General features: G+C 48.9%; 9 protein-coding genes across 9 annotated transcripts; 4 read left to right on the top strand and 5 right to left on the bottom strand.

The window, feature by feature from the left end:
* Positions 1-2,281: 2,281 nt before the first annotated feature.
* On the top strand, positions 2,282-3,460 carry PENARI_c001G09123 (uncharacterized protein; the record flags this gene model as incomplete). Its single annotated transcript, XM_022626843.1, has 1 exon — positions 2,282-3,460. One exon carries the CDS (start codon positions 2,282-2,284, stop codon positions 3,458-3,460), a length of 1,179 nt encoding a protein of 392 aa, XP_022493885.1.
* A 1,399-nt stretch (positions 3,461-4,859) lies between these two features.
* On the bottom strand, positions 4,860-7,134 carry PENARI_c001G07922 (glycoside hydrolase family 154 protein; the record flags this gene model as incomplete). Its single annotated transcript, XM_022626761.1, has 3 exons — positions 4,860-5,928; positions 5,989-6,205; positions 6,264-7,134. The coding sequence occupies 3 exons, from the start codon at positions 7,132-7,134 to the stop codon at positions 4,860-4,862; spliced, it is 2,157 nt and encodes a 718-aa protein (XP_022493169.1).
* Positions 7,135-7,642: 508 nt separating this feature from the next.
* PENARI_c001G00745 (fungal specific transcription factor domain-containing protein) lies at positions 7,643-10,418 on the top strand (the record flags this gene model as incomplete). The annotated part of the gene is made up of 8 exons (XM_022626183.1): positions 7,643-7,665; positions 7,713-7,816; positions 7,885-8,510; positions 8,561-8,763; positions 8,817-8,837; positions 8,891-9,292; positions 9,346-9,680; positions 9,751-10,418. 8 exons carry the CDS (start codon positions 7,643-7,645, stop codon positions 10,416-10,418), a joined length of 2,382 nt encoding a protein of 793 aa, XP_022493783.1.
* A 111-nt stretch (positions 10,419-10,529) lies between these two features.
* On the bottom strand, positions 10,530-12,164 carry PENARI_c001G00315 (uncharacterized protein; the record flags this gene model as incomplete). The annotated part of the gene is made up of 2 exons (XM_022626132.1): positions 10,530-11,864; positions 11,928-12,164. 2 exons carry the CDS (start codon positions 12,162-12,164, stop codon positions 10,530-10,532), a joined length of 1,572 nt encoding a protein of 523 aa, XP_022493720.1.
* Positions 12,165-12,680: 516 nt separating this feature from the next.
* PENARI_c001G07903 (hexose transporter protein) lies at positions 12,681-14,285 on the top strand (the record flags this gene model as incomplete). The annotated part of the gene is made up of 1 exon (XM_022626758.1): positions 12,681-14,285. The coding sequence occupies one exon, from the start codon at positions 12,681-12,683 to the stop codon at positions 14,283-14,285; it is 1,605 nt and encodes a 534-aa protein (XP_022493201.1).
* A 973-nt stretch (positions 14,286-15,258) lies between these two features.
* Positions 15,259-16,146, top strand: PENARI_c001G01474 (uncharacterized protein; the record flags this gene model as incomplete). Its single annotated transcript, XM_022626233.1, has 4 exons — positions 15,259-15,537; positions 15,598-15,924; positions 15,981-16,040; positions 16,099-16,146. The coding sequence occupies 4 exons, from the start codon at positions 15,259-15,261 to the stop codon at positions 16,144-16,146; spliced, it is 714 nt and encodes a 237-aa protein (XP_022493350.1).
* Positions 16,147-16,860: 714 nt separating this feature from the next.
* On the bottom strand, positions 16,861-18,033 carry PENARI_c001G07083 (uncharacterized protein; the record flags this gene model as incomplete). Its single annotated transcript, XM_022626687.1, has 5 exons — positions 16,861-16,867; positions 17,062-17,619; positions 17,667-17,741; positions 17,794-17,897; positions 17,956-18,033. 5 exons carry the CDS (start codon positions 18,031-18,033, stop codon positions 16,861-16,863), a joined length of 822 nt encoding a protein of 273 aa, XP_022493108.1.
* Positions 18,034-18,594: 561 nt separating this feature from the next.
* Positions 18,595-19,066, bottom strand: PENARI_c001G02855 (DUF427 domain-containing protein; the record flags this gene model as incomplete). Its single annotated transcript, XM_022626341.1, has 4 exons — positions 18,595-18,626; positions 18,692-18,772; positions 18,823-18,928; positions 18,986-19,066. The coding sequence occupies 4 exons, from the start codon at positions 19,064-19,066 to the stop codon at positions 18,595-18,597; spliced, it is 300 nt and encodes a 99-aa protein (XP_022493032.1).
* An 897-nt stretch (positions 19,067-19,963) lies between these two features.
* PENARI_c001G08347 (Zn(II)2Cys6 transcription factor domain-containing protein) lies at positions 19,964-21,924 on the bottom strand (the record flags this gene model as incomplete). Its single annotated transcript, XM_022626790.1, has 5 exons — positions 19,964-20,544; positions 20,599-20,861; positions 20,912-21,121; positions 21,173-21,751; positions 21,806-21,924. The coding sequence occupies 5 exons, from the start codon at positions 21,922-21,924 to the stop codon at positions 19,964-19,966; spliced, it is 1,752 nt and encodes a 583-aa protein (XP_022493453.1).
* Positions 21,925-22,462: the final 538 nt, after the last annotated feature.

The following is a 22,462-nucleotide window of genomic DNA, read 5'->3' on the forward strand; positions in this document are numbered from 1 at the left end:
GCAACCATCATGTTGAACAAGCTTATGAATCTATGATGAAGTGAAGACTATGGATTCACTCGCACCTCAGGTCTCAACTATAGTCATGGTAGGAAATCCACCAATCGTACTCATACCCAGCGACCCAATGGTTTGGCCGACAGCGGGGACCATCATCAAGAAAGACCCGACAAAGGTGACGATTAAACCCCCTTTTCCCCGCAAATGAGTCGGCTTCGGGTTGAAAATCTCAGCCCGGTGACTGAATACCACAACTATCAAAGATCTGATGATGTATACGTGTGCATCAAGATTTAATGTTAAATCAGCGTGCGTTCCTTGACGAATTAACTTCGAACGAAGAGGCTGAGGTTATAGATAAAGAAAAAGACATGTAGTTCCTGGAAGATCTTGATCCAATTAGTGACAGTGAGTAAGACTGAGGTGTTGCTTGTCCAGGAACAGCCTGCTACCCAGGGTATATCCCAGCATGCCGCTGATAATAGACAGAATAACGTTGCCTTCTGAATCAGACAAAGAGGCTCATAGGTCTATTTAATCTGATGTTGAAGCAGACCTTCCTCTACCTGATACTCAGCAGCGTATGTCAAGGCGGGTACGGAAGCAACTAAAATATGAGGACGGTCAGTATTTACATTATTAGTCGAGTACTCAAGGGTGAATCGAATAATATCAGGCCTGATTTGTGTAGAATCTCTATCTTTCAATTTACGACTTCGTATGTAAGGCAAAATCTACAAATTACACCTAGAATCTGAGGACCTGTGGAATTGACGCTGAAAATAACCGCTTTCGAGGCCAGAAACGGCCGCCTTTCGTAACTTTGGACTTTGAGTTGCCCCTTGGCCGCCCACTGCCCTGTGACTTCACTCATGGACTATTCTGCTCCCGCCCAGCACTGTCACTCATCGTCTGGTCCTGATGTTGACGCTCAACTTCACAGTTGTTCCCCCCTTTCCCACTGGCGACCAAAACGAAGCCGAAATTGGCTCCCCTCCCTTCTCGTCCAGCTCAGTCAAGCGCCTATAAGATGTTTCGTCTTCCCTCTCTTCCAGTGTCCTTCCACGCTCCCATTCTCGCTCGTCGCCGTTGCCCACGCCCCAAGTCGAGTTTGACGTTATCGTTTCCCGCAACACAATTCCTTTCAATTCTTCTCATTATTTATATATAGTTTCTCAATTGTGTATTCCCAGCCGAGCGTAGGGTCGGTCCCCTGAGGGACGAAGAAGAACACTCTAAATATAGATGTCTAATATGTGATCACTGCTATCACTAGGCCTATTCGAGGATTTTGCGCTATAGAAGTATGATAGTACAATTTTCCACGGGCCAGCTTTAGTCTGCTATTACCGGGACCTAGCATCCTACTCCCATAAAAAACCCCGGTGCCTGACGACTCGTCCTTAGATACTCGCAGACGAGCTCATACTTTCTATGGTGTTCCTTGAAAAATCTTCCGGACTCGGTCTACTACCATGATATCGAATTTTGCTATCCGAAAGAAAAAATCCTTAAAGCAGACATGACGTCCCGTGCGCTATTATCGAGTTTCGTAATCTCAAAGGTCGGCCAGAAGGCGCTAATGGGTAGGGATATTTTCTTATCTTCAATCCTCCGATCTAATCTGATACTAAGCTCTAGCGTTAGAACCAAAGTTTTTATACACGGTGATTACTAACTAGCATATCGCCCGATCGTTCAAATTATTTTGTGCTATTGTGTAATGTGTCACGGGATTGCTCGAGCTAGTCACCTGGCCGCTTATTGTTCCACAGTATATAATTGCAATGGCCTCAGACGACAGTAAGAGATTTCGGCACGGCGCCTTTATCTGTACCTCATGAATCGTGTCAGCTTTTCGTTTGGATCGTTGACTGGGCGCCGTTCCAAAATGACAGAGTTCAGAAAACGCCTGTCTGGCCCCGTCACTGCCTTTTAGCAGGTTCATTAGCAGCGGGCCTATATACCTGAATTATTCCTCAAGCCTAACTCCAAATTCAATCAATGTGACCCACAGACTACTACGCTTCGAACTCTAGAGCATGGGTCGCTTAGACTCCCTATCCAATAGCTATCCGCGTTGTGTAAATACGAGTTCCGGTCTCGCTTTAACTCCTTGGCATCTTGGCTTTCAGGGTCTATCAATGGTAAATCCCGTGTTATTACTAAATTAGGGCACAACACAGCAGATCAACATGCTTTTAAAGACTTTGCCCGCGCTATTGTAGAATTCATTCTCTGAGTATACTTTCTTGTGGATTATACCACAACCTCTACGAAAATGTTACTTCATCATCGTTTTCTCATAGTCCTCGCCTTGCTCTTCGTTCCAACGGGGGTACTATCACGAGGCGGCCACGGTGGCTCTAGCAGCGGCAGTGACAGTGACAGCAGCAGTGGCAGTGGCAGCAGTGGCAGCTATAGTGACAGCGATTCAAGTGGTAGCGATGATACCTCATCAACGTCTCCATCATCAGACGGGGGCACCAGTTGCACAGATTCCCACCGCCTCGATTTCAACGATCTCCAACCTTACCACTACAACCAGTACAACCGTGACCCACGCGCTGGCCACGCCAGTGCCTACAGCGAGTTTGACGGCGTCTTCTTCAAAGGCGTAGCAAACTTTACGTACACAATCGAAACGCCGCCGCCAAACATCACCGACCTCGGGTATCCTTCAAGCAGTTCAATCAAATGTCCCGTAGGCGAACAGTCTTTCCGCATGCTAGGCGCTGCGTGGGTTGCTGGCAAACCGCCCAGGCCTGCAGGACCCAAGAACCCCATTGCGATCGGGTTCAAGGCTTGGAAAAGCAACATACAGCTGTCCGACATCGACTATTCGTATAGTGTGTGTGACCAGGTTGATCTTATGCGCTTCGGCACGACAGTGGACATGATCTACAGTACTTATAAAAATGTCTCGCTTGATGCGATGGATGCCGTGGACCTGAAGATTACGCAGGCGCCTGAGAACAGCGACATGATTCAGTTCGAGGGCGTCTATGATTTGAAGGACTGGGCAAATAGTGAACGGAACTCTCGGGATCCAGAAAAGTACGAAAATAGCGGCCTTTCCGATCAAATGTTCTACCTTCCGGCCGGTACATGCTCGGAAGGGAAAAGATTGGGCCAAGTGATGATGAGATGGAATGGGACATTTGTCAAGGGGTCTATGACCAATGAGACCCTGCAGTTGAACTTGTCTGGCACAACGATTGCTGGATTCGAGAATATCAACATGTATGATCCAACCTATACCAAGGTCAATGTGACTTTTGAAATTGCATTTACGGGGAATTTGGACGTTGCAAATTCCACGCAGGTAGTGTTGACGGGCGCGGCGAGCCATAACGAGTCACTGATCACCTTTGAAAGGGCGAACAGTGCCACCATTCCAGGAGTGTCACTGCATTTGGGACTACTGTCTTTGTTGTTTTGTTCTACGATCTTTTTATGATTGAATGGATTTCTACCCCTTCACGGCAATTTTGTTTCTCGAGTTGATTGCTTCTTTCAATAACTAGAATCACCTGGTCGGCCGTTGACAGTATACACGGCCAGCAACCTAATTTTCGCTAAGTTCCGCTAATTTACGCTAATCCTAAGCAGAATCAAGATGGCCCGAGAGTAAAGTATCTTGTATTTGCCTATTTTTATTTCTTTCTCGATGAAAAAGTTGGGACCTTGATCCTTGTATACTTGCTCGAGGTCGAGACCTTTCGAGCATCAACATCATACCCTTCTCGAAATGCAGTTTTGAGGGTAACGTTGTCAAACGTTCGACACTTGCCACTCACCGTATTCTTTGACGGCTACATCCCCAGGGCCAGGGATTTCAAGGGACTCAAAGCCTGCAATTTATCTGCTGCCTTGGGAGTTAACATATCCAGTCCATTTTTGGTGGTTGGTGTAGCGTAGTAGACTGTGAGGGCAAGACATTGACATTGGTGTTGATAGGTGGATATGGTACTGAAAATAGGGCAGTAGCGCAGACGGGGATTCCGGTTGGGCGGACGTAATTACAATAGGGCATAGGTGAGTGCAAGCTAGAGGGGATGGATGAAGGGAGGAAGGGGAAAAAAAGGATCAAACCGAGCGAGGTCGTTTTGTTTTATGCCAGGGCATTGACGGGAGGTTACGTGACGATGTATGCTGCGGACTAGGCAAAAGATGAAAGAAAAAGATAGGATCTACAACAGCTTTAACAAAATTTTTGGGTGCTCGTGAATAGAGAATTACGGAGTCTAGAGATCAGTTGCTCTAAGAATGCTTTGGTAATGGCCTATCTGATAAAAACTCGGGTATCGCAAAGAAATATACCGGCATCGACTTAAACCTCATGATTTATCTTATTGACCGCGTAGTCCTAAAGTATGAAGGAATAATACGCGTGCTTCCTAAATTCCTAACAGCCATAAAGAACATGCCTATAAGATCAAGGTGATAATGAGCATGTTTATCTAGATGAATCGTCTCTTTGCCGACCTTTTAATGGCAACGTTTGTTCGCGCTTGTTGAAGACTGATGGGATTGACAAACTAAATAGATTGCGGGATTGGTTTAGTAGAAATTTCGACCAACCGACCATGCTGGCTTTCACTATGTTGAACCAGAAGGTAATTAGAGGTATCCCACGGGAAAGGATGAGCTTAAAATGCCCTTGTGCCATGGAGTCGGCCCTGAGTCGGGCATCAGCGTGAGTTTTGGGGTTGACCGCCATAAAATGACGAAGGTAAGGAAGGTAAGGCTTCCTAGAGTTCGTGTTGCCAAACGAGAATGATGTATTGCGGTGTTTTCAGCAGTGTGGCGCTGCGGGGGAAAACCCATCGTGAGCTCAGGCAATAAATGTAAATAACTCAACCGTCCAAGACTATGCAATCGGTTCCTTCAGTGTACCCATCACCAGATGAAATACAAATCTGGGGCTTATCTGCCCATCTCTCAGCTAGACTTCTGAAAACAGTTTTCCTGCCACCATTGGCATCGGCAGATATGGCAAATACGCTCGTCGCAAAAACAAACTCAGTACCAGCTGCCAACCCGTCGGTCTTGTTGCGCTCCACAACTGGTATCACGGTTCGGGGATAGGCCAAGTTTGTGTTGGAATCTGGCTGAAGGGCATTGGAGCTTGTTTGTGGCAGCAACGGTGCAGTGTTTAGCGATGCAACCGATACACCACTGCAGCCAGCAGCCGAGAGTATCAGGGTGCAATCTTCGGATTCGAGAATGCCTTCGGCCGTCCTGACCTCTGCGTCGGCATCAAGCGTATTGATAAGGGGAAGCTTGGTGCCGTCTTTGGCGCAACGTGATGGCAATGCAAACCCGCCTTCGGTCGTATGTAGAGTTCGCAACGAACTCTTCACACGAATACGGTGAAGGCGAACGTGCCAATCTGGCCATCGATCCGTCGGCGGAACAAGGGTTGTCTCGATCTCGATCTGCCTATCTCCCCAAGGACACCAACGTACCTTTGCAATGGTAATTGAAGATTTATCCCCATTGGCGTATAGGCTAGCTTGGGGAAACATAGCTTGTGAGCATTTCCATTTCACTGCCCATGTCTCAGCCCCATCACGACTCAAAGCCAGCATACAGTCTGGCGCAATTTGCTGAATCAGTGGGCCAGTAGGAACAGAAAAGGCGAATGCCGACGAGTACTCAAATTTGGAGTATTTGGCCTGTGTTGCCTTCATAGGCCAGGCGACGAACTGGGCTGGCGACAGAAAGAAGTGATGGTTACCCATCGGGTGATTGCTGACAATCTGCCTTGGAGCAGGGACAAGGCTGGGCTTGAATAGCGGTGGATAAGGCTGTTCTGAGGCAGTCCAGAACTCGTCGTCTTGGCTCAAAGACAGAGCAATAAGTGATTTCATGCACCAGTAAGGTGACTGTGGAGAGTTATAGTCCTCACACATGAACATATTGCTGTACAACTGTCAGAAAGGTCCTCGAGGGATAAAGATTATCGGATTGATGTATGCATACGGGTACTTCCAGCCTATATTCAGGGTACCATCAGCATGGAAAATGTCATACGAGTTCTTCGCCCACCAACGGAGGTGGCGCAGCAGGAAGCCCCTGATACTACCGGGGTCCGCCAGTGGGAATGGCATGTCCGGAACCTTTGCTACAGCTAGAGCCGCAAAGAACCCGCCACAAGCAAATCGGTATGTAAGAGATCGACCGAATGGTATTGCTGAGCCTAAAGTCACAGGTGATTAAAACGAACATTGACCGTTTCGGGATGCGCCGTAGCTTACCGTCTGCATCAAAATATTTCCAGATCGAAGCCCCAAATTCTCTCGCCTGCTGCTGATATTTGGCGACCCGCTGCGGATCAATATCACTGGCAAATTTGATATACAGAAGCTGGCTAAACTGAAGCGCAAAGCTCCCAGAGTAATAGTCCGCTTGACGTCCGGGACCTATCGCATCTCTTCGGCCTGTCTTTTCGTACGCCGCGTCTTGTTGCGTTTCTTGTTCAGTGCTCAGCCACGGACCGTCACCGGACCAGCCATCCTCGAGGTAAAACGAGTCCAGAATAGCGAAGTCAGAGTCCATTGTGCTGGCAAGTTCTTGGGCGGGTACACTGCAGACGCGGATGAGAGCAAGGTTCGAAATCACTCGAAACCATCGCCAGTTGTTATCGGGCATTGGCTTGTTATTCATGCCACGCAGCCAAGCCTCGATATTGTGCTTTGTCCGCTTACCCTGGTTGTGATAAAGGACATCCGGGGCAGAGATCAAGGCAAACGATATTATCTCAGCTTCTACCATGCGCTGACCTAGTTCGCTAATCTCACCCCAGTAGTCTTCATGATCTGGATCCGTGCCATTGCGAAAGCCTTCAATCCACGGCTCCAGTATTTCCCTGCAACGAGCCGACAAAGGAGTCCCCGTGCTGTTGCTCGAACCCGAGAAAATGGCACCAACTGTCCAGAGTGGACGAGCAAACCCTTCCAACTGAGCGGCCAAGTCGTCAAAATGCGCACCTGTCCCAACGGGGAGGCGAATTTTGGCCCGACCAGGAGAGAAGTATGCATGCAATGGCTCTAGTATGGAGAGCGCTGCCAACTCCAGGTCATCCCTTGTTTGTAAGGGATTATCAGAGAACCCTTTCAGGGGAGGCATGTCTCAATGGTGTGTTCGTAAACTTTGTAGATGAAGCTGATTAACTTCAAGTCCCGGTTGCAAGAGTGATTATGGCGATGGCTTGCAATTACATTTACTAAAGAGCGACCTTTATTCCATTGTGACACATGACTGGGTCCAGAAAATCTAATTCCAGCCACATTTCGGAGTTGGAAGTGCTTGGCAAAGTCGTCTGGATGGCCGCAATTCACCCGACGCCCGAGCCCTATTTCTTTCAAGGTTTGGCCCACTTCCCCGCACTTGGATGGCAATCAAATGACCACTTTGGGGCTTTCTTCGGTTGAATTGCACCGGCTGAATTCGCCCGGCCTATTTAGCCCGCGCATTCGCCCGCCTCATCCCCCGACCCAAGTAGGCCGTACCTTCAGAGGCCCGCAACACCGCTCAGCCAGATGGAGTCGGAACCCAATCCGGCCAACCTGGAGGACCGACCTGCCTGTGGAGCATGTCGCAAGCGCAAGCTGCGGTGCTCACGCGACGTTCCGCAATGCAGCCATTGCCGAAGAATTGGTACGCTTGGCTTGGGGCTTCTGACTTTGGTATATTTGCTGACCGAGGGGCTTGGCCGGACTACGTCTAGGAACGACGTGCAACTATGACTGTGATCGTGAGAAACCCGGCATTAAGGCAGGTGCAGTGGAGGCTTTGAGGCGACGAGTGGGTGAGTTTGAGCCTTGTCCATGTGCTATACAGGAAGGGCGTTAAAAGTTTCTGATTCGGGATAAATAGAGACCCTCGAGGACACTGTCTTCCAACTGGGTAAAACCGGAACCAATGAGACTATCCAGAGTGCAAATGAACCGAGTTCATTGGCCTCTGCGCTATGTGAAGGGCTAGAATTACTTCTTGAAAAAATACAGTCCAACCCTCCACAGAAAAGACCGTGGTCCGAAGTGGTCGACGAGCCCCTTGAGGAGGATGTAAATTACGAGGATGAACCACTACCACAGCCGCAGCCTTTGTCCGCGACCTCGAAAAAACGCAGGCGTGGAAATGACAGGCGAGTCATCGAGCCAGATGACCTTGCAGGTCCTTCGTCCACATTACCGCCACCAGAGGTCCTGGAGGTTGTTGTTGATCTCTTCTTTGATCTGGTGCAGCCATGGGTGCCAATCTTTCATGAGAAGAGATTTCGTCGGCGACTGGAGAATCCAGACTCTAGGCCTGCCTTAGAAGTCGTACTTCACGCGATGGTTGTTGCATTGCTCAAGCATGTATATCCCCGAGAGCTCATAGCCCATTTAGGTGACATAGAGAGCATCTGTGAGCGATCTCGGAAGGTCGTTGTCTTGACCGCTATGGATGATTTATATGTTGAGAATCTACAGGCACTTATTATCATTTGCTTTGAAGATGTGCGCGCCCAAGTCTGTCCCAGATAGATCAGGAAGCTAACCTTGTATAGATCGGGTCCGGTAGACTTTCACGCGCGTGGCCCATTGTCGGTTCACTAACAAGAACGGTGGAATATCTACAATTGAGCGTCGAAACAGAAAACCATGATAAAGATCCAGTACTGCAGCCTCGGCCATCTCTTCCCCAAGCCAAAGATTGGGTCGAGGAGGAAGAGAGGCGACGCGTGTTTTGGACCATTTTTAACCTGGACAGGTGAGCCTACATCCTCGCGTATGACTTGCGAATAAGATATTAACGGACGGCAGATTTTGTTCAGTTACGACTGGGTACGCTTAGCCTCTTGAAGCAACCCTGTACAAAAACTAATTGTCTTCGGTAGATGGAACACTAGCTTAACATCGAACGATGTTCACCGGCGCCTCCCCGCAGATGGAGGCTTATGGCATAACGAGGAAGCAGTCACTACACCATTCTTTGGCATTTGGGACCGGTCGGCAGGAAAGATCGGAAGGCTCATCGCTTTTCTCCCCACCGACTATAATGCTACCGAACCTTCGAACAACGGATTCCCTTCCACACAGGGAAACAACTATCTTCCGACGACATCGGAGGAAAAGGTTGACATGTCAACAGTTGGCGCATTTGCCTACCGGGTGGAAGCCACCGAGTCGCTGAGTAGAGTGACGACCTTTTTCCTGCAGCAAAAGATCAATTATCGTGACCGACAGGAAATGGGTAGCTGGCTCATGCGGTTTAAGGAGCTAGATTTACGTCTGGTGAGGTGAGTCCACGAATCATATCGTTCTACCTCTCAAGCAATATGGTTTCTCACAGGACAAACAACAGTTGGAAAATGTTTTTGCCCCAAAAGTGGAAAGAGGCAAATATATCTCGTCAGCCGGCTGTGGTGACGATGGATCCGAACCTGACGCTGGCACACATCACCCACAACACATCTATGATTCTCCTTCACCAAAGAATTGCCTATCCTCCCTTGGAATGGCTGGAAGTGGTCAAACTCCCAATCCTGTCCAGCGCCGAAACCTGCGAAACAGCTGCCAGTGAGACAGCCAACATCACCCAGAAATTCCTTGACAACTCGCCCCCGCGGAGTATTGTAGATAATCAGTTCGCCTTTTGCGTTTTTGTCAGCGCAAGAGTTCTTCTAGGTTTGTTATACTTTTCCCATTTCGGCCTTCCATTTGTAGGAGTGCACTAACAGGGCATATCCATCTGCAGTGCACTGGCGTTACTATAAAACACAGGAGCTTCCTTCCGATTACGGGACACTCATGAAATTCCTCGACATCATGTCAACTCGATGGTCGAGTCAGAATCGGGAGTCAACCACCTGTCGCAAAAACTCGGCAGCCAAATATTTCAGCCAGCTTAATGACATATACGACAAATGTCAAAACGACACAACATTCAAGCTCGATGTCTTAGGTTACTCCAATGAGATTGAATGGACTGGCCCTCCTCTGAGCCAACCGAGGGATAGAACCCAGGTATCTGTGTCTCACATTGAGGGCACTGTTAGTGAATCCCATGATCCAGCTAGACCTTTGCCCTCTCACGGACCAAACCTTCAGCTTTCTCCACAACATTCCGCAAACATGACGTCTTGCGGTGGTGACGCCTCAACTGGTGGCTTTTCTCACTACCCTCATTCCATTAGCAGCCGGAGACCAGATATACTGAATCCAGTCGACATCGATCCTGAGAATGGACAGCATCATCAAATGGCATCAACCTCTGTTCCTGCCCACTTGAGCTACAATACAGGAAGCCCAGACGAATTGACCGCAGTCACATCAATTTTGCTAGACCAGCAGTATTCGGAGATGGACCGGATCATCAGTCTAAACAACGCATACTTTGCGTCTGATGTAGCTTATACTCAGTAAATCTTATATAAGCTGGTTACCCATTATGTTAAAGCAAGTGTCACATTTTATTATTGTCTAGTGTTCATTTTGTAACTTATGTGGACTGTTTATTATTCTATCAGAGAGAGCCTATGCTAGGCCCATTCTCAGCAACTGATTCCCAAATTCCAAGATGTAATAGTCCGCATACACCAGCCCGTGATCACTATAACGATCATGATCCTGGGAATTGTGATTAGCCGTCGCATTCTTCAAAATGGAGTCAAATCGTTGTCCAGGGACGACGTCTTCGACGGTAATAGTGTTTCCTTGTTGTGCATCTCTAGCCAATTGTGCTCGCTCCCATGAAAGAGATAGCTCTAATGTATCGGACACTATCCTCCTCGCAGCGAGCTGGTATTGTTCCGCTAGGGTTGTGTCCCCGAGCGCCGCCAGTGACTGCGAAAGAAGTAGCATACCGTTGGCAGCAATTACGCCAGCAGAAGAGTCTCGTAAAGGCTTGCTTTCATCCTCGACTGGGGCATCAAAATCCCACAATGGCACGTACCGACCCATCATTCTCTGGCGATCGAGCCCATCGCTGGCCGTGGGCTGCTCTACGCAGAGGGGTGCAGTCTCAAGTCTCCACAGGAAATAGTCAGCCAGACCACATGCTGCAGCAAGGAACTCTTCATCCTTGGTCCAGTTATACGTTTGGGCATAGCCAAAAATTCCCCATGCCTGGCCGCGCGCCCAAGTCGAGTCGACTCTGTATCCCTGGGCTGTGCGGTGCTGCTTAATGCCCCCGGTATGGGGATCGAAATTGACAACATGGCAGGTGGAATATAATGGGTACTTGTGACGCTTGTTGCTGCCAGCAGGCGTAGGCTCTGGTCTCAGAAGCGATTTTAGGAGAGTCCGCGCGTGTGTGGTGGCAATGTCCGCGAGGCTGGAGTCTGCGAGATGCTTCGAGGCGTAATATAGCAAGTCCAGGTTCATCATGCTGTCGATGATAACCAGGCAATCATCCGTCATGCTTGTAATGCAAATGTCTGCCTGTCGCAGGACATCCCAGCTGCGGATGACCCCGGCCTTGGGTACGTACCGACTAGCTAGGCTGCGAGCAGCAGTTAGAACAGCATGCAGGCTGTCCTCATTGCTGGACAGCTCCCAATCTTTCCGAAGTGAGGGTTGAATGATGAAACCCATATCATGGGTATCTGTGCGCGACATCATCGCATTGACTGGGCCAGTCCATGTGCGGCAGAGCTCGGCTAGTTGGTGTCGCAGGGATGAGCTCGACACTGTTGTGCCTTCATGGTCGAGGTATGGGAAGACTTGAGGATACCTCACTGCCCGTTCTCTCAGCAGGTAAAGAATTCCCGGAAAGAAGCCGCATGTCCAAAAGTCGGCATCCCGTAGGAAGTACTTTCCTGCTCGGTCGCCATGCTGCGGCACAAATTCAGGATAGACTGTCGGGGGATCCTAGATAACGTGTTAGCATTGGACAATACTGGAGCTGACAACCATAATCATGAGCATTCATACATTGTTTTCTAGCGCCTCCACTGCCACCCTTAGCACTTTGGCTATGATGTTTTCGGAAAACAGCTCGAGCAGTATCTGCTGCATTTTGCGCCACTCGTCTGCCGGGACCGACTCCAACGGCATCATGTCTGTTGGCTGGGAATCTGGGGCAGTTGTATCACTCCCAGGAGATTTGGACATTCTGTCCTCTGAACTGGCTCTGGAATCCTCAGAGGTCGAGGGGGTATCGGAAATCATGTTTGAAGTAGAACCAAGAACTGGTGCTTTTCCTGTTATTTTTTGGGTCTCGTGCATCAATTGACTGTGGAATAAACAGCTGTCACCACTGACAGAATTAGAATTCTCAACTATCGCCCATTTATCCTAGATAGGGCGCCAAGCAGCGCCCATTCCAGCGGGCGGCGGGCGATATCGCTCCGGGCTCATTCGCCCGCCGGCCGACTTAGTGGCCTCTTCCCGCTGGAGTCAGGTTTGTGGCTGAATTTAACCGACTAAGGGACCAAGGGAACGCTGGGATTCCATCGGCCACTCCCCATCCGTGCGAGATGGCCCCAGAAAATCCCCCGGTCAAGGAGTAGCTGCTCGACTGCATCCCATCAATCGTGTGAGGTGTGGCAAGCCCTTGGCATTCCCCGGACTCGCAATAATCCGGGGTAGTCGCACTATAAGACTGACGGGCTGAACCTCACACTCTCCTGGTCTCTCGAACGTGGCTCCACGCCTGCTTTACTCCATCATACGATTTTGGCTACAATGCTCACCCACTCCAGTAATTTCGAAGGGCTTGCACTGAAGGATGTGATTCCCAAGGACCGTAAGCCCTTTTGGAAGGATGGCACCCTTCTCAAGCTGAACGCTCTGCTATTGTGTGCCTTGCTCACCCAAATCACCTCTGGCTATGACGGTAGCATGCTGAACGGCATGCAATCGCTTCCCCAGTGGCAGAAGTACTTCGGTAAACCGACGGGCACTCGCCTTGGAGCGATGACCTTTGGCCCGAATGGAGGAACGCTCATCTCGGTGCTGATCTCGTCACAGCTCTGTGAGAGGTATGGCCGTCGCTATCCCATCTGTGGGGGCTCTATCATTATTATTATCGGCTCCATTCTTCAAACAGCCGCTGCCAACTACGCCATGTTTGTCGTCTCTCGCTTCTTCGTCGGCTTTGGACTGGGCATTGTGGCCACAGCAGCCCCACCTTTGCTCTCCGAAGTCGCTTACCCAACACATCGTGGTATTCTGGTCTCGTTCTATTTGTGCACATGGTCATTGGGCTCCTTGATTGCGGCCTGGGTGACCTATGGCACTTTCAAGATGACGGACTCGTCCTGGAGCTGGCGCATCCCCAGTGTCCTGCAGTGTTTCTTCTCCCTCGTCCAAGTCGTCTTGAGTCTGTTGGCCCCAGAGTCTCCGAGATGGCTCATCTACCAGGGACGCCGACAGGAAGCGTTGAATATTCTCACCAAATATCACGGGCATGGCGATCCGAATTCACCTCTGGTGCGGTTCGAAATGGCAGAAATCACGGCGACCTTAGAGGTAGAGAAGGTGCAGAGGCTCTCTCGCTGGACAGAGTGGGTGGCCACTCCAGGCAATCGCCACCGTTTCTTCTTAGCGCTCTATATCCCAGCCATGCTCCAGTGGGCCGGCAACGGGCTCACCTCTTACTATCTGTCCAAGGTGCTCAAAACGATCAACGTGACAAACCCCAGGACCCAATTGATTATCAACGCATGTCTTGCCGTCTGGAGCTTCCTGACAGCCACCGTTGCTGCCACTCTAGTTGATCGCGCTGGTCGACGACGCCTGTTCCTCCTGGGCATGGGAGGCATGGGCATTGCTTACACTCTGTGGACTATTTGCTCCGCACTCAACGAAGAACGAGGCTTCAAGGATAAGGGTTTTGCCGCTGCAGTCCTCTTGATGATCTTCATCTTTAGTGCGTGCTACCACATGTGCTCTCCCATTGCGCCTACCTATATCATGGAAGTCGTCCAATATTCGCTGCGCGCCAAAGCATCGATGATGTACCAGTTGACTGGTAATTTGGCCGGCATCTATAACAGTTTTGCCAACCCCGTTGCCATGGATGCTATCTCGTGGCGATATTACATTGTCTGGTGTTGTGTGATTGGTATCCACTTCACTCTTATCTACTTCTTCTTCCCGGAGACTAAAGGGAAGGGTCTGGAAGAAGTGGCTGAAATTTTCGATGGGCCTGATGCGCTGGCTGGTGTCAATGCAATGAAGAGCATGGGTCTGGATGTCAATGTTGACAAAGCTGTTGCAATTGGCTATGGGCAGGAGGCTGAGTCCGATGCGGTGAAGACTGGAACAGCTCACGTTGAGCGTGTTTAACATTTCACAGTCCGCGCAATATATACGCATTACAAGCTATGTCTCCCATGTGTCTCAGATCCTTATTTGAGATCGACCGGGAAAGGGGCCGCGACACGTACTGCTAATTACTCCGATGAATAAGCATTGGAGATTACGTACCTAATTGACGCCTTGTGGGCCAATTGCCCCGGGACATCTGAAGAATTGAATGTTGGGATTCGTGGACTTGTGGAGTTCGGTTCTTGGCGGCGATCGTTCTAAAATAAGCTTCAACAAGCCTCAGAGGATGATGTATTTCCCCAGACTGTGGCTTGCGGACTACCAGGCTAAATTCAATTTGTTGCTATAGGCAGATATTTGATCATTAATCTGGGTTCTGTGATGCCCTGTAAATGCAAGTAAAGGGTTTCTTGTAAAACTCGTTCTACCAAGCCTCGCTACTACCGGCCCCCAACACACTTTACCTAGTCAGGGCTTGCTAGAAAACACTTCGTCATAAATCCAAATAATTTCCGGAACGCGTCGACGGCCCACCATTACGACAATGCACTTAGATAGCGGCTGGGGCTTCATGTTGCCTAGAATGACCTAACTTACACCCGCAGGGCTGGGCCCCAAGCCTACTATTGCATAACTAGTGGAGAAGTGTCTGCTCAACTTGGAAGAACCTAGACATTGAAGATGCTCGAGTCTCCAATATGCACTATTGGTATACGCGTAATGTTGAAGAGAGATCATCCTCCTCACAACGCGTGGCACGGAAAAGGAGCTGTGTATACCGGACATATTGAGCTATTCTGGGGCATTAGCATAGTCAAGCACTAGAAGCTGCGTATCTTGTAGATCTACACATAGACGGCGTCAAAGGCATAAAGAGTTGCTGGATTCCCGCATCCTAAATTCTTCATCTACAATCAATTAACACTCCTTACCGACTAAACTATCATCAATACTTACTTCCACTCCTACTTCCCAACCACCAACCGCAAATATGAAGGCCTCTTTCGTTGTTTCCGCCATGCTTGCCAGCCTTGCTCTGGCCTCTCCCGCCCAGCCCCAGCCTACCCCTGCTTGCAAGGTCGACAACGACTGCAAGCCCAACGAGCAGTGCAACAATGTCGGCCAGTGCATCTCCAACAAGGCCACTCGCGATGCTCCTCTGGCCAATGTTGGGCAGGCCTGCCACACCACTGGCGACTGTGTCAAGGGACTTGTCTGTGACCAGGACAAGAACACCTGCGATGCTCCCAACACCCACAACAAGCGCGGTGTAAGTACCACCAGATAACACTATCACCAAGAATGTCTTTCTTATTATGAATTCGTACAGCAAACCCTCTCCCAGATGGGTCAGGACTGCAAGACCACCAAGGACTGTGTGAAGGGCTTCGTCTGTGACCAAGTCAAGCAGACTTGTGACGCTCCTAACAGCAAGCGTGACAACACTCCTCAGCCCCAGCAGTGCAAGTCCACTGGTGACTGCACCAAGGGTCTGGTTTGTGACCAGGACAAGAATGTCTGTGTCGCCCCCAACGACAAGCGTGATGGCCTCTCTTCTGAGCCTCAGCAGTGCAAGTCTACTGGTGACTGCGCCAAGGGCCAGGTTTGTGACGAAGACAAGAATGTCTGCGTCGTCCCCAACGGCAAGCGCTCTGAGGTATGTTCTACTTTCTTCACATGGCTATGCCTTGGAGATACTGACATAATTCCCAGGGCAATGACCAGTGCCAGACCGACTCCGACTGCTCCAAGCAGGACACTTGCCAGGTTATCGTAAGTGGATAATCCCCGCTGAATTTGGGACACGATTGCTAACAATACTTTGTAACAGAAGGGTAACAAGGTCTGCGCTGCTCCCCAGCCTAACCTCTCCAACTAAATGCTCAATCGGTCTTTAGCCGAATCTGGGACCTGGTGATAACTCACGGCACCCATTGAACATTCACGGTGTGGAGGATTGTCAGTTGTTGTATCACAACGACGATCCATTTGTATAGTCTACATGGGGTTCCAATTTGCTGGACAGTGGGATCCCTGGTACAGACGTGATTGTCTCCTTTTCTCTGTCGCTCTAGACAGTCCATTCTTTCTTTGATTTACATATATATAAAGAATTAAAGCCGGTTTTCTTTCAATCGTTTGTTTGTAAACTTCATGTCACACAACTCTGCTTTGGTGAATATTCACGTCTTTCAAATTTTGACATGTGATCAGCAGCCTAGAGATTGAGACTATGTGGTCTGTTTTGAGAAATACACCCGAAAAGAGCTCAAATATTAAGCCTGCTGGTTTCCAAACTCTTCACTTGCTCTTTGAAAAGGGGAAGTGGGGAGAACAACCTATGTTCCGGTCTTTCTATGATCGTCTGCTTCGGTGCCTTTCCGAGCAGTAGTGGACTACCAGAGGAACGGGATTCGTAACGCTTTCCTCAATTGTTGTAACATGCACTGATGATCCTCATTTGGTCACCAGGTCGGTCTTGGAATATCCTCTCCCCTTAGTCTTCCTCAAAATATAACCATTTTCAGGACTTCGAATGCAAAGACCTACCAACAAAAATTATACCATTAAATTTCAATAACTAGACTAAAAATCAAAAGCTCAAAAATATCAAACTGCTCTTTCAAATTGATCCCAAATTCCATCTTCCTCAAAATGCAGCTTCTTTTATATGATTCAGCCTCACATACATTCTCCCGAGGGGCTGCAATTTCCCGAGCAACATTGGTTGGCGGACATACACCTGGCGTGCTTCATAGCACACCTTCCGCTCGCCTCACAGTATGAGTCATACTGGTACTGAAGACTGCACTGGAAGTTATTGGTGCAGCCCATTCCAGGGGAGCACATGGTGCTACGAGAGTCGGTGTCGTACATGCAGACTCTCTCAATCGTAGCCATTCCAAACACATTCATCATACGATGAGGACGGCATGTCATGCCAGAGGGGCACTCAGAGCCAGTTGGGCAGCGGAAATTATCCGGAACACCCGCACACTTTCCATTGATACAGGCAGCGGTCTCTTGGCACTGAACATCCTCGTGGCAGGTCTCGCCGTTCATTGCTTGTCGCTGGCAAGTCTTGGAGCTGGGTGAGCAGTACATGCCGTAGCCTGGGTACATTGACCAGCAGGGCATTTCGGTGGAGCAGATGTCGTTCATGCAGGTGGCTGCGGTCATGGTGGACGGGTTGTCACTGTTGAAGATGTGGCCGTGTCTGTCGGCGGGGGACTCGATGCTCATGCACTTCATACTGCGGACGTGGCTGCCGATGTCGCGTTCGTTTGACTTCTTCATCAACTGCATATGGGGACGAGTGAAGGTGAACATCTCGTCCTTGCAGACGTGGTCGCTGTCAAGTCAGTACTGGAAATCCGTAGCCACTGGATTTCTACTTACGAGTACATTGAGCACATCATCTCATGTGTCGACTCGGCTGGACACGGGACATAAATTGATCCGACGTTCATGCGACTGAGACTAAGTCAGTGATGCTTCTGCCAGAAATGACATTGGTGAAACTTACTAGTCGGGCATAGTGTCGAAGTTTACGCACTTTCCATCAGCCATGACTCGCATCCCCATTGCACCTGCGTGCATGGCATAGTCTGGCTCCTTGAAGATCATGGGCTATATAAAATGTGTGAATAGGATGATCTCGAAGTAGAAAGAGATGGGATGATCGAACCTGATCAGACATTGTCATCATGGGGCTAGCAGCCAGTGCCAATGGCACAAGGGCGAGAATGTTGACAAAAGTAGACATCTTTTTTTTCTTTTTTGCTGAGAATATTTCAGTCGATAAACGGGGGATGAACTGCTGGGCGAGAGGCATGCTTTTATATTCAACGCGAGAACGTGGGAGTCCCATCTTCTACAGAATGCTTAGGTCCATCCAGCCCTCTTTCTCCGGTAAGTTAGAGACAAATACTCCAGCAGACCTTTCTACCTCGCACAAGGTCAAGGTCTGATCCCGCGCAATCTCGATTGGTCTCTGAGTCGGCATCACCGGGAAGAATAAACTGACTCAACACCCGAGCTCAGATTGACACAGCAGAGACCTACATCTGGACTAATTGGACAAGTTGGAGATGGTGAACATGGACTTCAAGTCTTGTCTTCAGATGTGCAACCTTGGTGCAACCCCGGACGCTGGGTTAGATCTTCGTCTCAGTTCCATTGTTCAAACGTCTAGTGTCTCAGTATCCAAGTAGTACATGTGTACATTTCTATCTTACTATGAAAAGGATCATAAGTTGGAGTAGACGTTTCCATCAAGCAACTCCTTATTGGCTTCATCAAGTATACGATATCTATGGGGTGTCTCCTACTCGACCGTCACATTCACCTTGCTCTTGTCTGGTCATTGGGGCGAATGTCAATAAAGACCCACGAGTATCAACTCAACAAGTGGTGTCACCTACAGAATGCCACATGATCCTTGATATTTTCTGCTTTCTCATACGGCTTGGCATAATACCAAGCAGCGTCCTTGATGCTCTTGTCTGTGTCGCGTATTAGCAGCATGCTGGTCTCGATTCTTTTTAGCACGCACCTCCAATCTTAACAGTATAGTACTCAGCTTCACCTTTCCATGGACAGTAGGTCGTCGTGTCAGACGCTAGGAACAGAGATTTGTCTTTGATGCTCGAAGGGGGGAACTTTAGTCAATGTAAGTTATCAGTGGTCATAACCCCAAAGGGCCGACGGTCACCCACGTAGACGTTCCCTTCAACCGTTTCCCAGGCAGTCGCCTCCGCGATAAGAACGCCGTCGATTTCAGCTTTGGCAGTGGACATTTTGTTTGAAGAATCTCAGAGAAAGGTGTGAAGGCGAAGGGTACTCTTTTGTTAGGTTTATAAGCCGGAAGTAAGCGGACACGTCCTGCGGGGAAGCTCACGGCAAATACTATATATGGGCTCTTACCAACCATTCCGATTTCGATACATTTTGTTCGCTCTATACAAAATCCAGGAAGAGATAGAAGATTGGAGCTGTACCCTGGATGCCGACGCAGTGTTGAGGTTGCTGATTGGTAGACATGGGCTTATTCTCTTGCATACGTGATCACCGTCGTCCAGGTCATGAGAGACGCATTCATAAACTCTGCCTTGAAGTGAGTGTCTGAAAATCTCGGCTTCGGGAGTCTTCTGACGCATGCCCGGCCACGAGTTTGGACATGTCAGTTATCTCAAAAGGCCTTGAATGTTCCACTAACCGATTGTTAATGGATCGACACTGCGCGATGTCGGGGATAACCAGTCTTTGAACAGATCGTTCGCGATGGCGTCTAGGTCAAAAGTCTTGCATTGGCGTGGCTCAACGAGCAAGAGAAGGTGGCCGACAGGGTGTTGTGTGAATTCCTACTTTCCATGCTTCCAATCTCGAGCTTTGAATAAGCGGGTCACTGTCACTATCCCTGCATTACACAAAAGCGATGTCGAATCAACAGCTACGATCTTGTGCACGCAAGATCAGTCGGGGGCTATATCTCGTGGAGGAACCGTCCCTATCTCATTCGGAATCTATGTATCACTTTTCCGTGTATACCTGAAGCGAAGATTTGATTAAGCGACTAAATTCTCTGGTAGATAAATTAGAATATCCCGACGGGGGTATCACAAGTAGAATATATATTACATCCCAACTCCATCCATAACGTTAGCCACAAATTTCACATTCGTTCCCATAAAAATTCACAGAGATCCCAGAATCTCCATCATCCAAGAATCATCAAACCCATTAAACTGCAAGCTTTCAGGAATCAAGCCATTGGGCGGACCAACACCCATATCAGCCTGCAGAATACTCTGATTCATAGGCGCATCGTACCAAATTTCATTCAATTTAGGCTCCCAGCCCCGTTTTAAACCCTGGACCATCCTCAGTCCCTTTTCGAGGATGTTCATATCCGTTCCTCCGGCAGTGGCGATGTGATCTGCACCTTCCTTAAGATTGGCTTCGATGCTTTCCAGGTATGAGATTAGATTGGCAGTATTTCGGACCATGGTTCTGTCCCAGGCTGGGTCTTCCAGGGTGGATAGTCTGTATAGGTTGACTATTGTGCGGGTGAATTGGAAGAACATGACGAAGGAGATGACTATGTAGTTCTTTGGTGGGATGCTTAGCCATAGATCGAGCCAAGATTTCGTTGCGTTGAGGGAGATGTACAGGCTGTCCAAGCGTTTGAGGTCTGGTGCGTTTGGTACGGCTGGTAGGACGATGGAGATTTCGTTAATGGTTAGTTCGGCGTTGCTCAAGTACATGAGTACAGCTTCTGTAGGGTGGTTAGCGATTGTGATGATAGACCATTGGAATTAGAAAAACTTACTGTCTTTCTGCAGATGAACTGGTATCTGGCTCTTCACGGTTTCCAATTGTGTTTGGAAGGAATTCAGATAGAAGGCCAGCGGATTGAGAGAGTCGCCGTCACGGCGGGCATGGTAGACTCGGTCTATCACTAGCTGAATCTTGACAAGCGTGACCAGGAGCTGGTCTTCCTTGCAGTCCTTGGCCTCGGCGAGCACCGAAAGGCTTTCTTCCATGTGTGGGGTCCAACGTAAAGCATCAATCTTAAACATCGACAAAGCAACGCTTAATATTTCATTAGGGCACGCTCTGGCATTTCTTTGGTGTTTGCTTACCTTGATGTGATCAGAAAGCAACCCATCACAGCCCTCCGCTCCTCCAGCGTTCTTGCTGTAGGTGGATTTAGCCTCCAGCCAATAGCACACTTGAATGCTTGCATAGTAGAGTATTCGTTTGGAACACTCTTGTTGATTCCAAGATCGGAAACAATCCCAATTAATACATGTGCGTAGAAATTGAGGAACGGTCTTTTGGCATATGTGACCCTGAAAAGCCGTCAAAAATCGGATACTGTCTATTGGGTTTGATGTACTCACCATGAAATGAATGTCATAACTCCAAGAAGTAGATCCATACTTGGCGAGGCCTCCGCCATAAGCCTTTGATAAATGAAGTCGGTGATCTTCTTGAAGGTGCCTTCACTCTCCAGCGTGCCTGGGTTAAGCACAGCCATTATGCACAACCAGAAAAATGGCTGCTGGCTCCGCAGATGCTCAGATGTAATATGAGGCGGAATATTCACAAATGGCAGATACCTGAGGTTCTGATTGCGAAAGTTGTCGAGGTTCTCTTGAGCCGCCGCAGGCGAGATGGACATCGTCGAAGAGATATCATCATAAACAGACGAGCCACAATGTTCAATCGTTGACGGAGATGTAGTACTCGCCGGCGTTCGGGCAACCGAAGATCCAATTTGGCTTGAGACATCGCGTGGAGCTTGTCGATGAGTTGCAGCTTCCCAATCGACTGGAAGACCAGCGTTTGTACCGTTGGCCTGTAGCATTGAGACTATACTATCGAGCTTGGCCTCGAGATGCTGAGTCTTGGAGGATGCTGAGCGCTTGCGCTTTCGGTTTGATTCTGAGGTTTTGCAGTCCTTGTTCAACCGGAGGCATCTAGAGACGGTTAGTTCTGGACTCGGTTGCCACCCTAACCTCGGTTTAACTTACCTTTGGCACTTGTCGCTCTCGCCGGCGAGCATACACTTGCACTTAGCACGGACACAGTTAGTGCAAGCCCGCCCGTATGGCGCAGGTGTTCCACTTGTGTTCTGGTCGGAATTCCCCATCATTCCGGTGGAATTCGGGATTGAGGGTTGAGGGCGAGATACCGCAAGATTAAAGCTTCTCCCAAAAGAGCTTTCGTTTCCATTCAAAAATCAAATCCGAACTGTATGAGGATTCTAGAAACTAAAGCTTTCCCTTTCACTGAGTGAGAAAAAGGAGCATTTCCCAACAACTTCCAAAGGTTTGACGTGGACGGGATTCATAAAAGTGCGAATTCCGGTCTATGGCCTGTTGCCTGCTACCTGATTGGTTGTTCGTGTTGGCTTGCTGACTCGCCGCATTTTGATCAAGCGTCAATATGAATTGCTTCAACTCAGCCTATATATACAATATGACTAAAGCTTTTAATAGGAAGTAAGGGAGAAAAGGCTGCGAATGCCTATAATTGTTCGCTATCAATCTTTTTACGGACATATGAGTAATGTGGAGAACCTTCAGTGCCGGCAACGTTGAACTGGGCGGAGTTCGTGCTTCGGGCTTTCCCAACTCCGTCTATACAATGTTCTCATTCATACTTCAAAGAAGACTCTCTGTCACGGA

This window comes from Penicillium arizonense (genome assembly GCF_001773325.1).
Source record: "Penicillium arizonense strain CBS 141311 chromosome Unknown PENARI_contig001, whole genome shotgun sequence".
Taxonomy (NCBI): Eukaryota; Fungi; Ascomycota; class Eurotiomycetes; order Eurotiales; family Aspergillaceae; genus Penicillium; species Penicillium arizonense.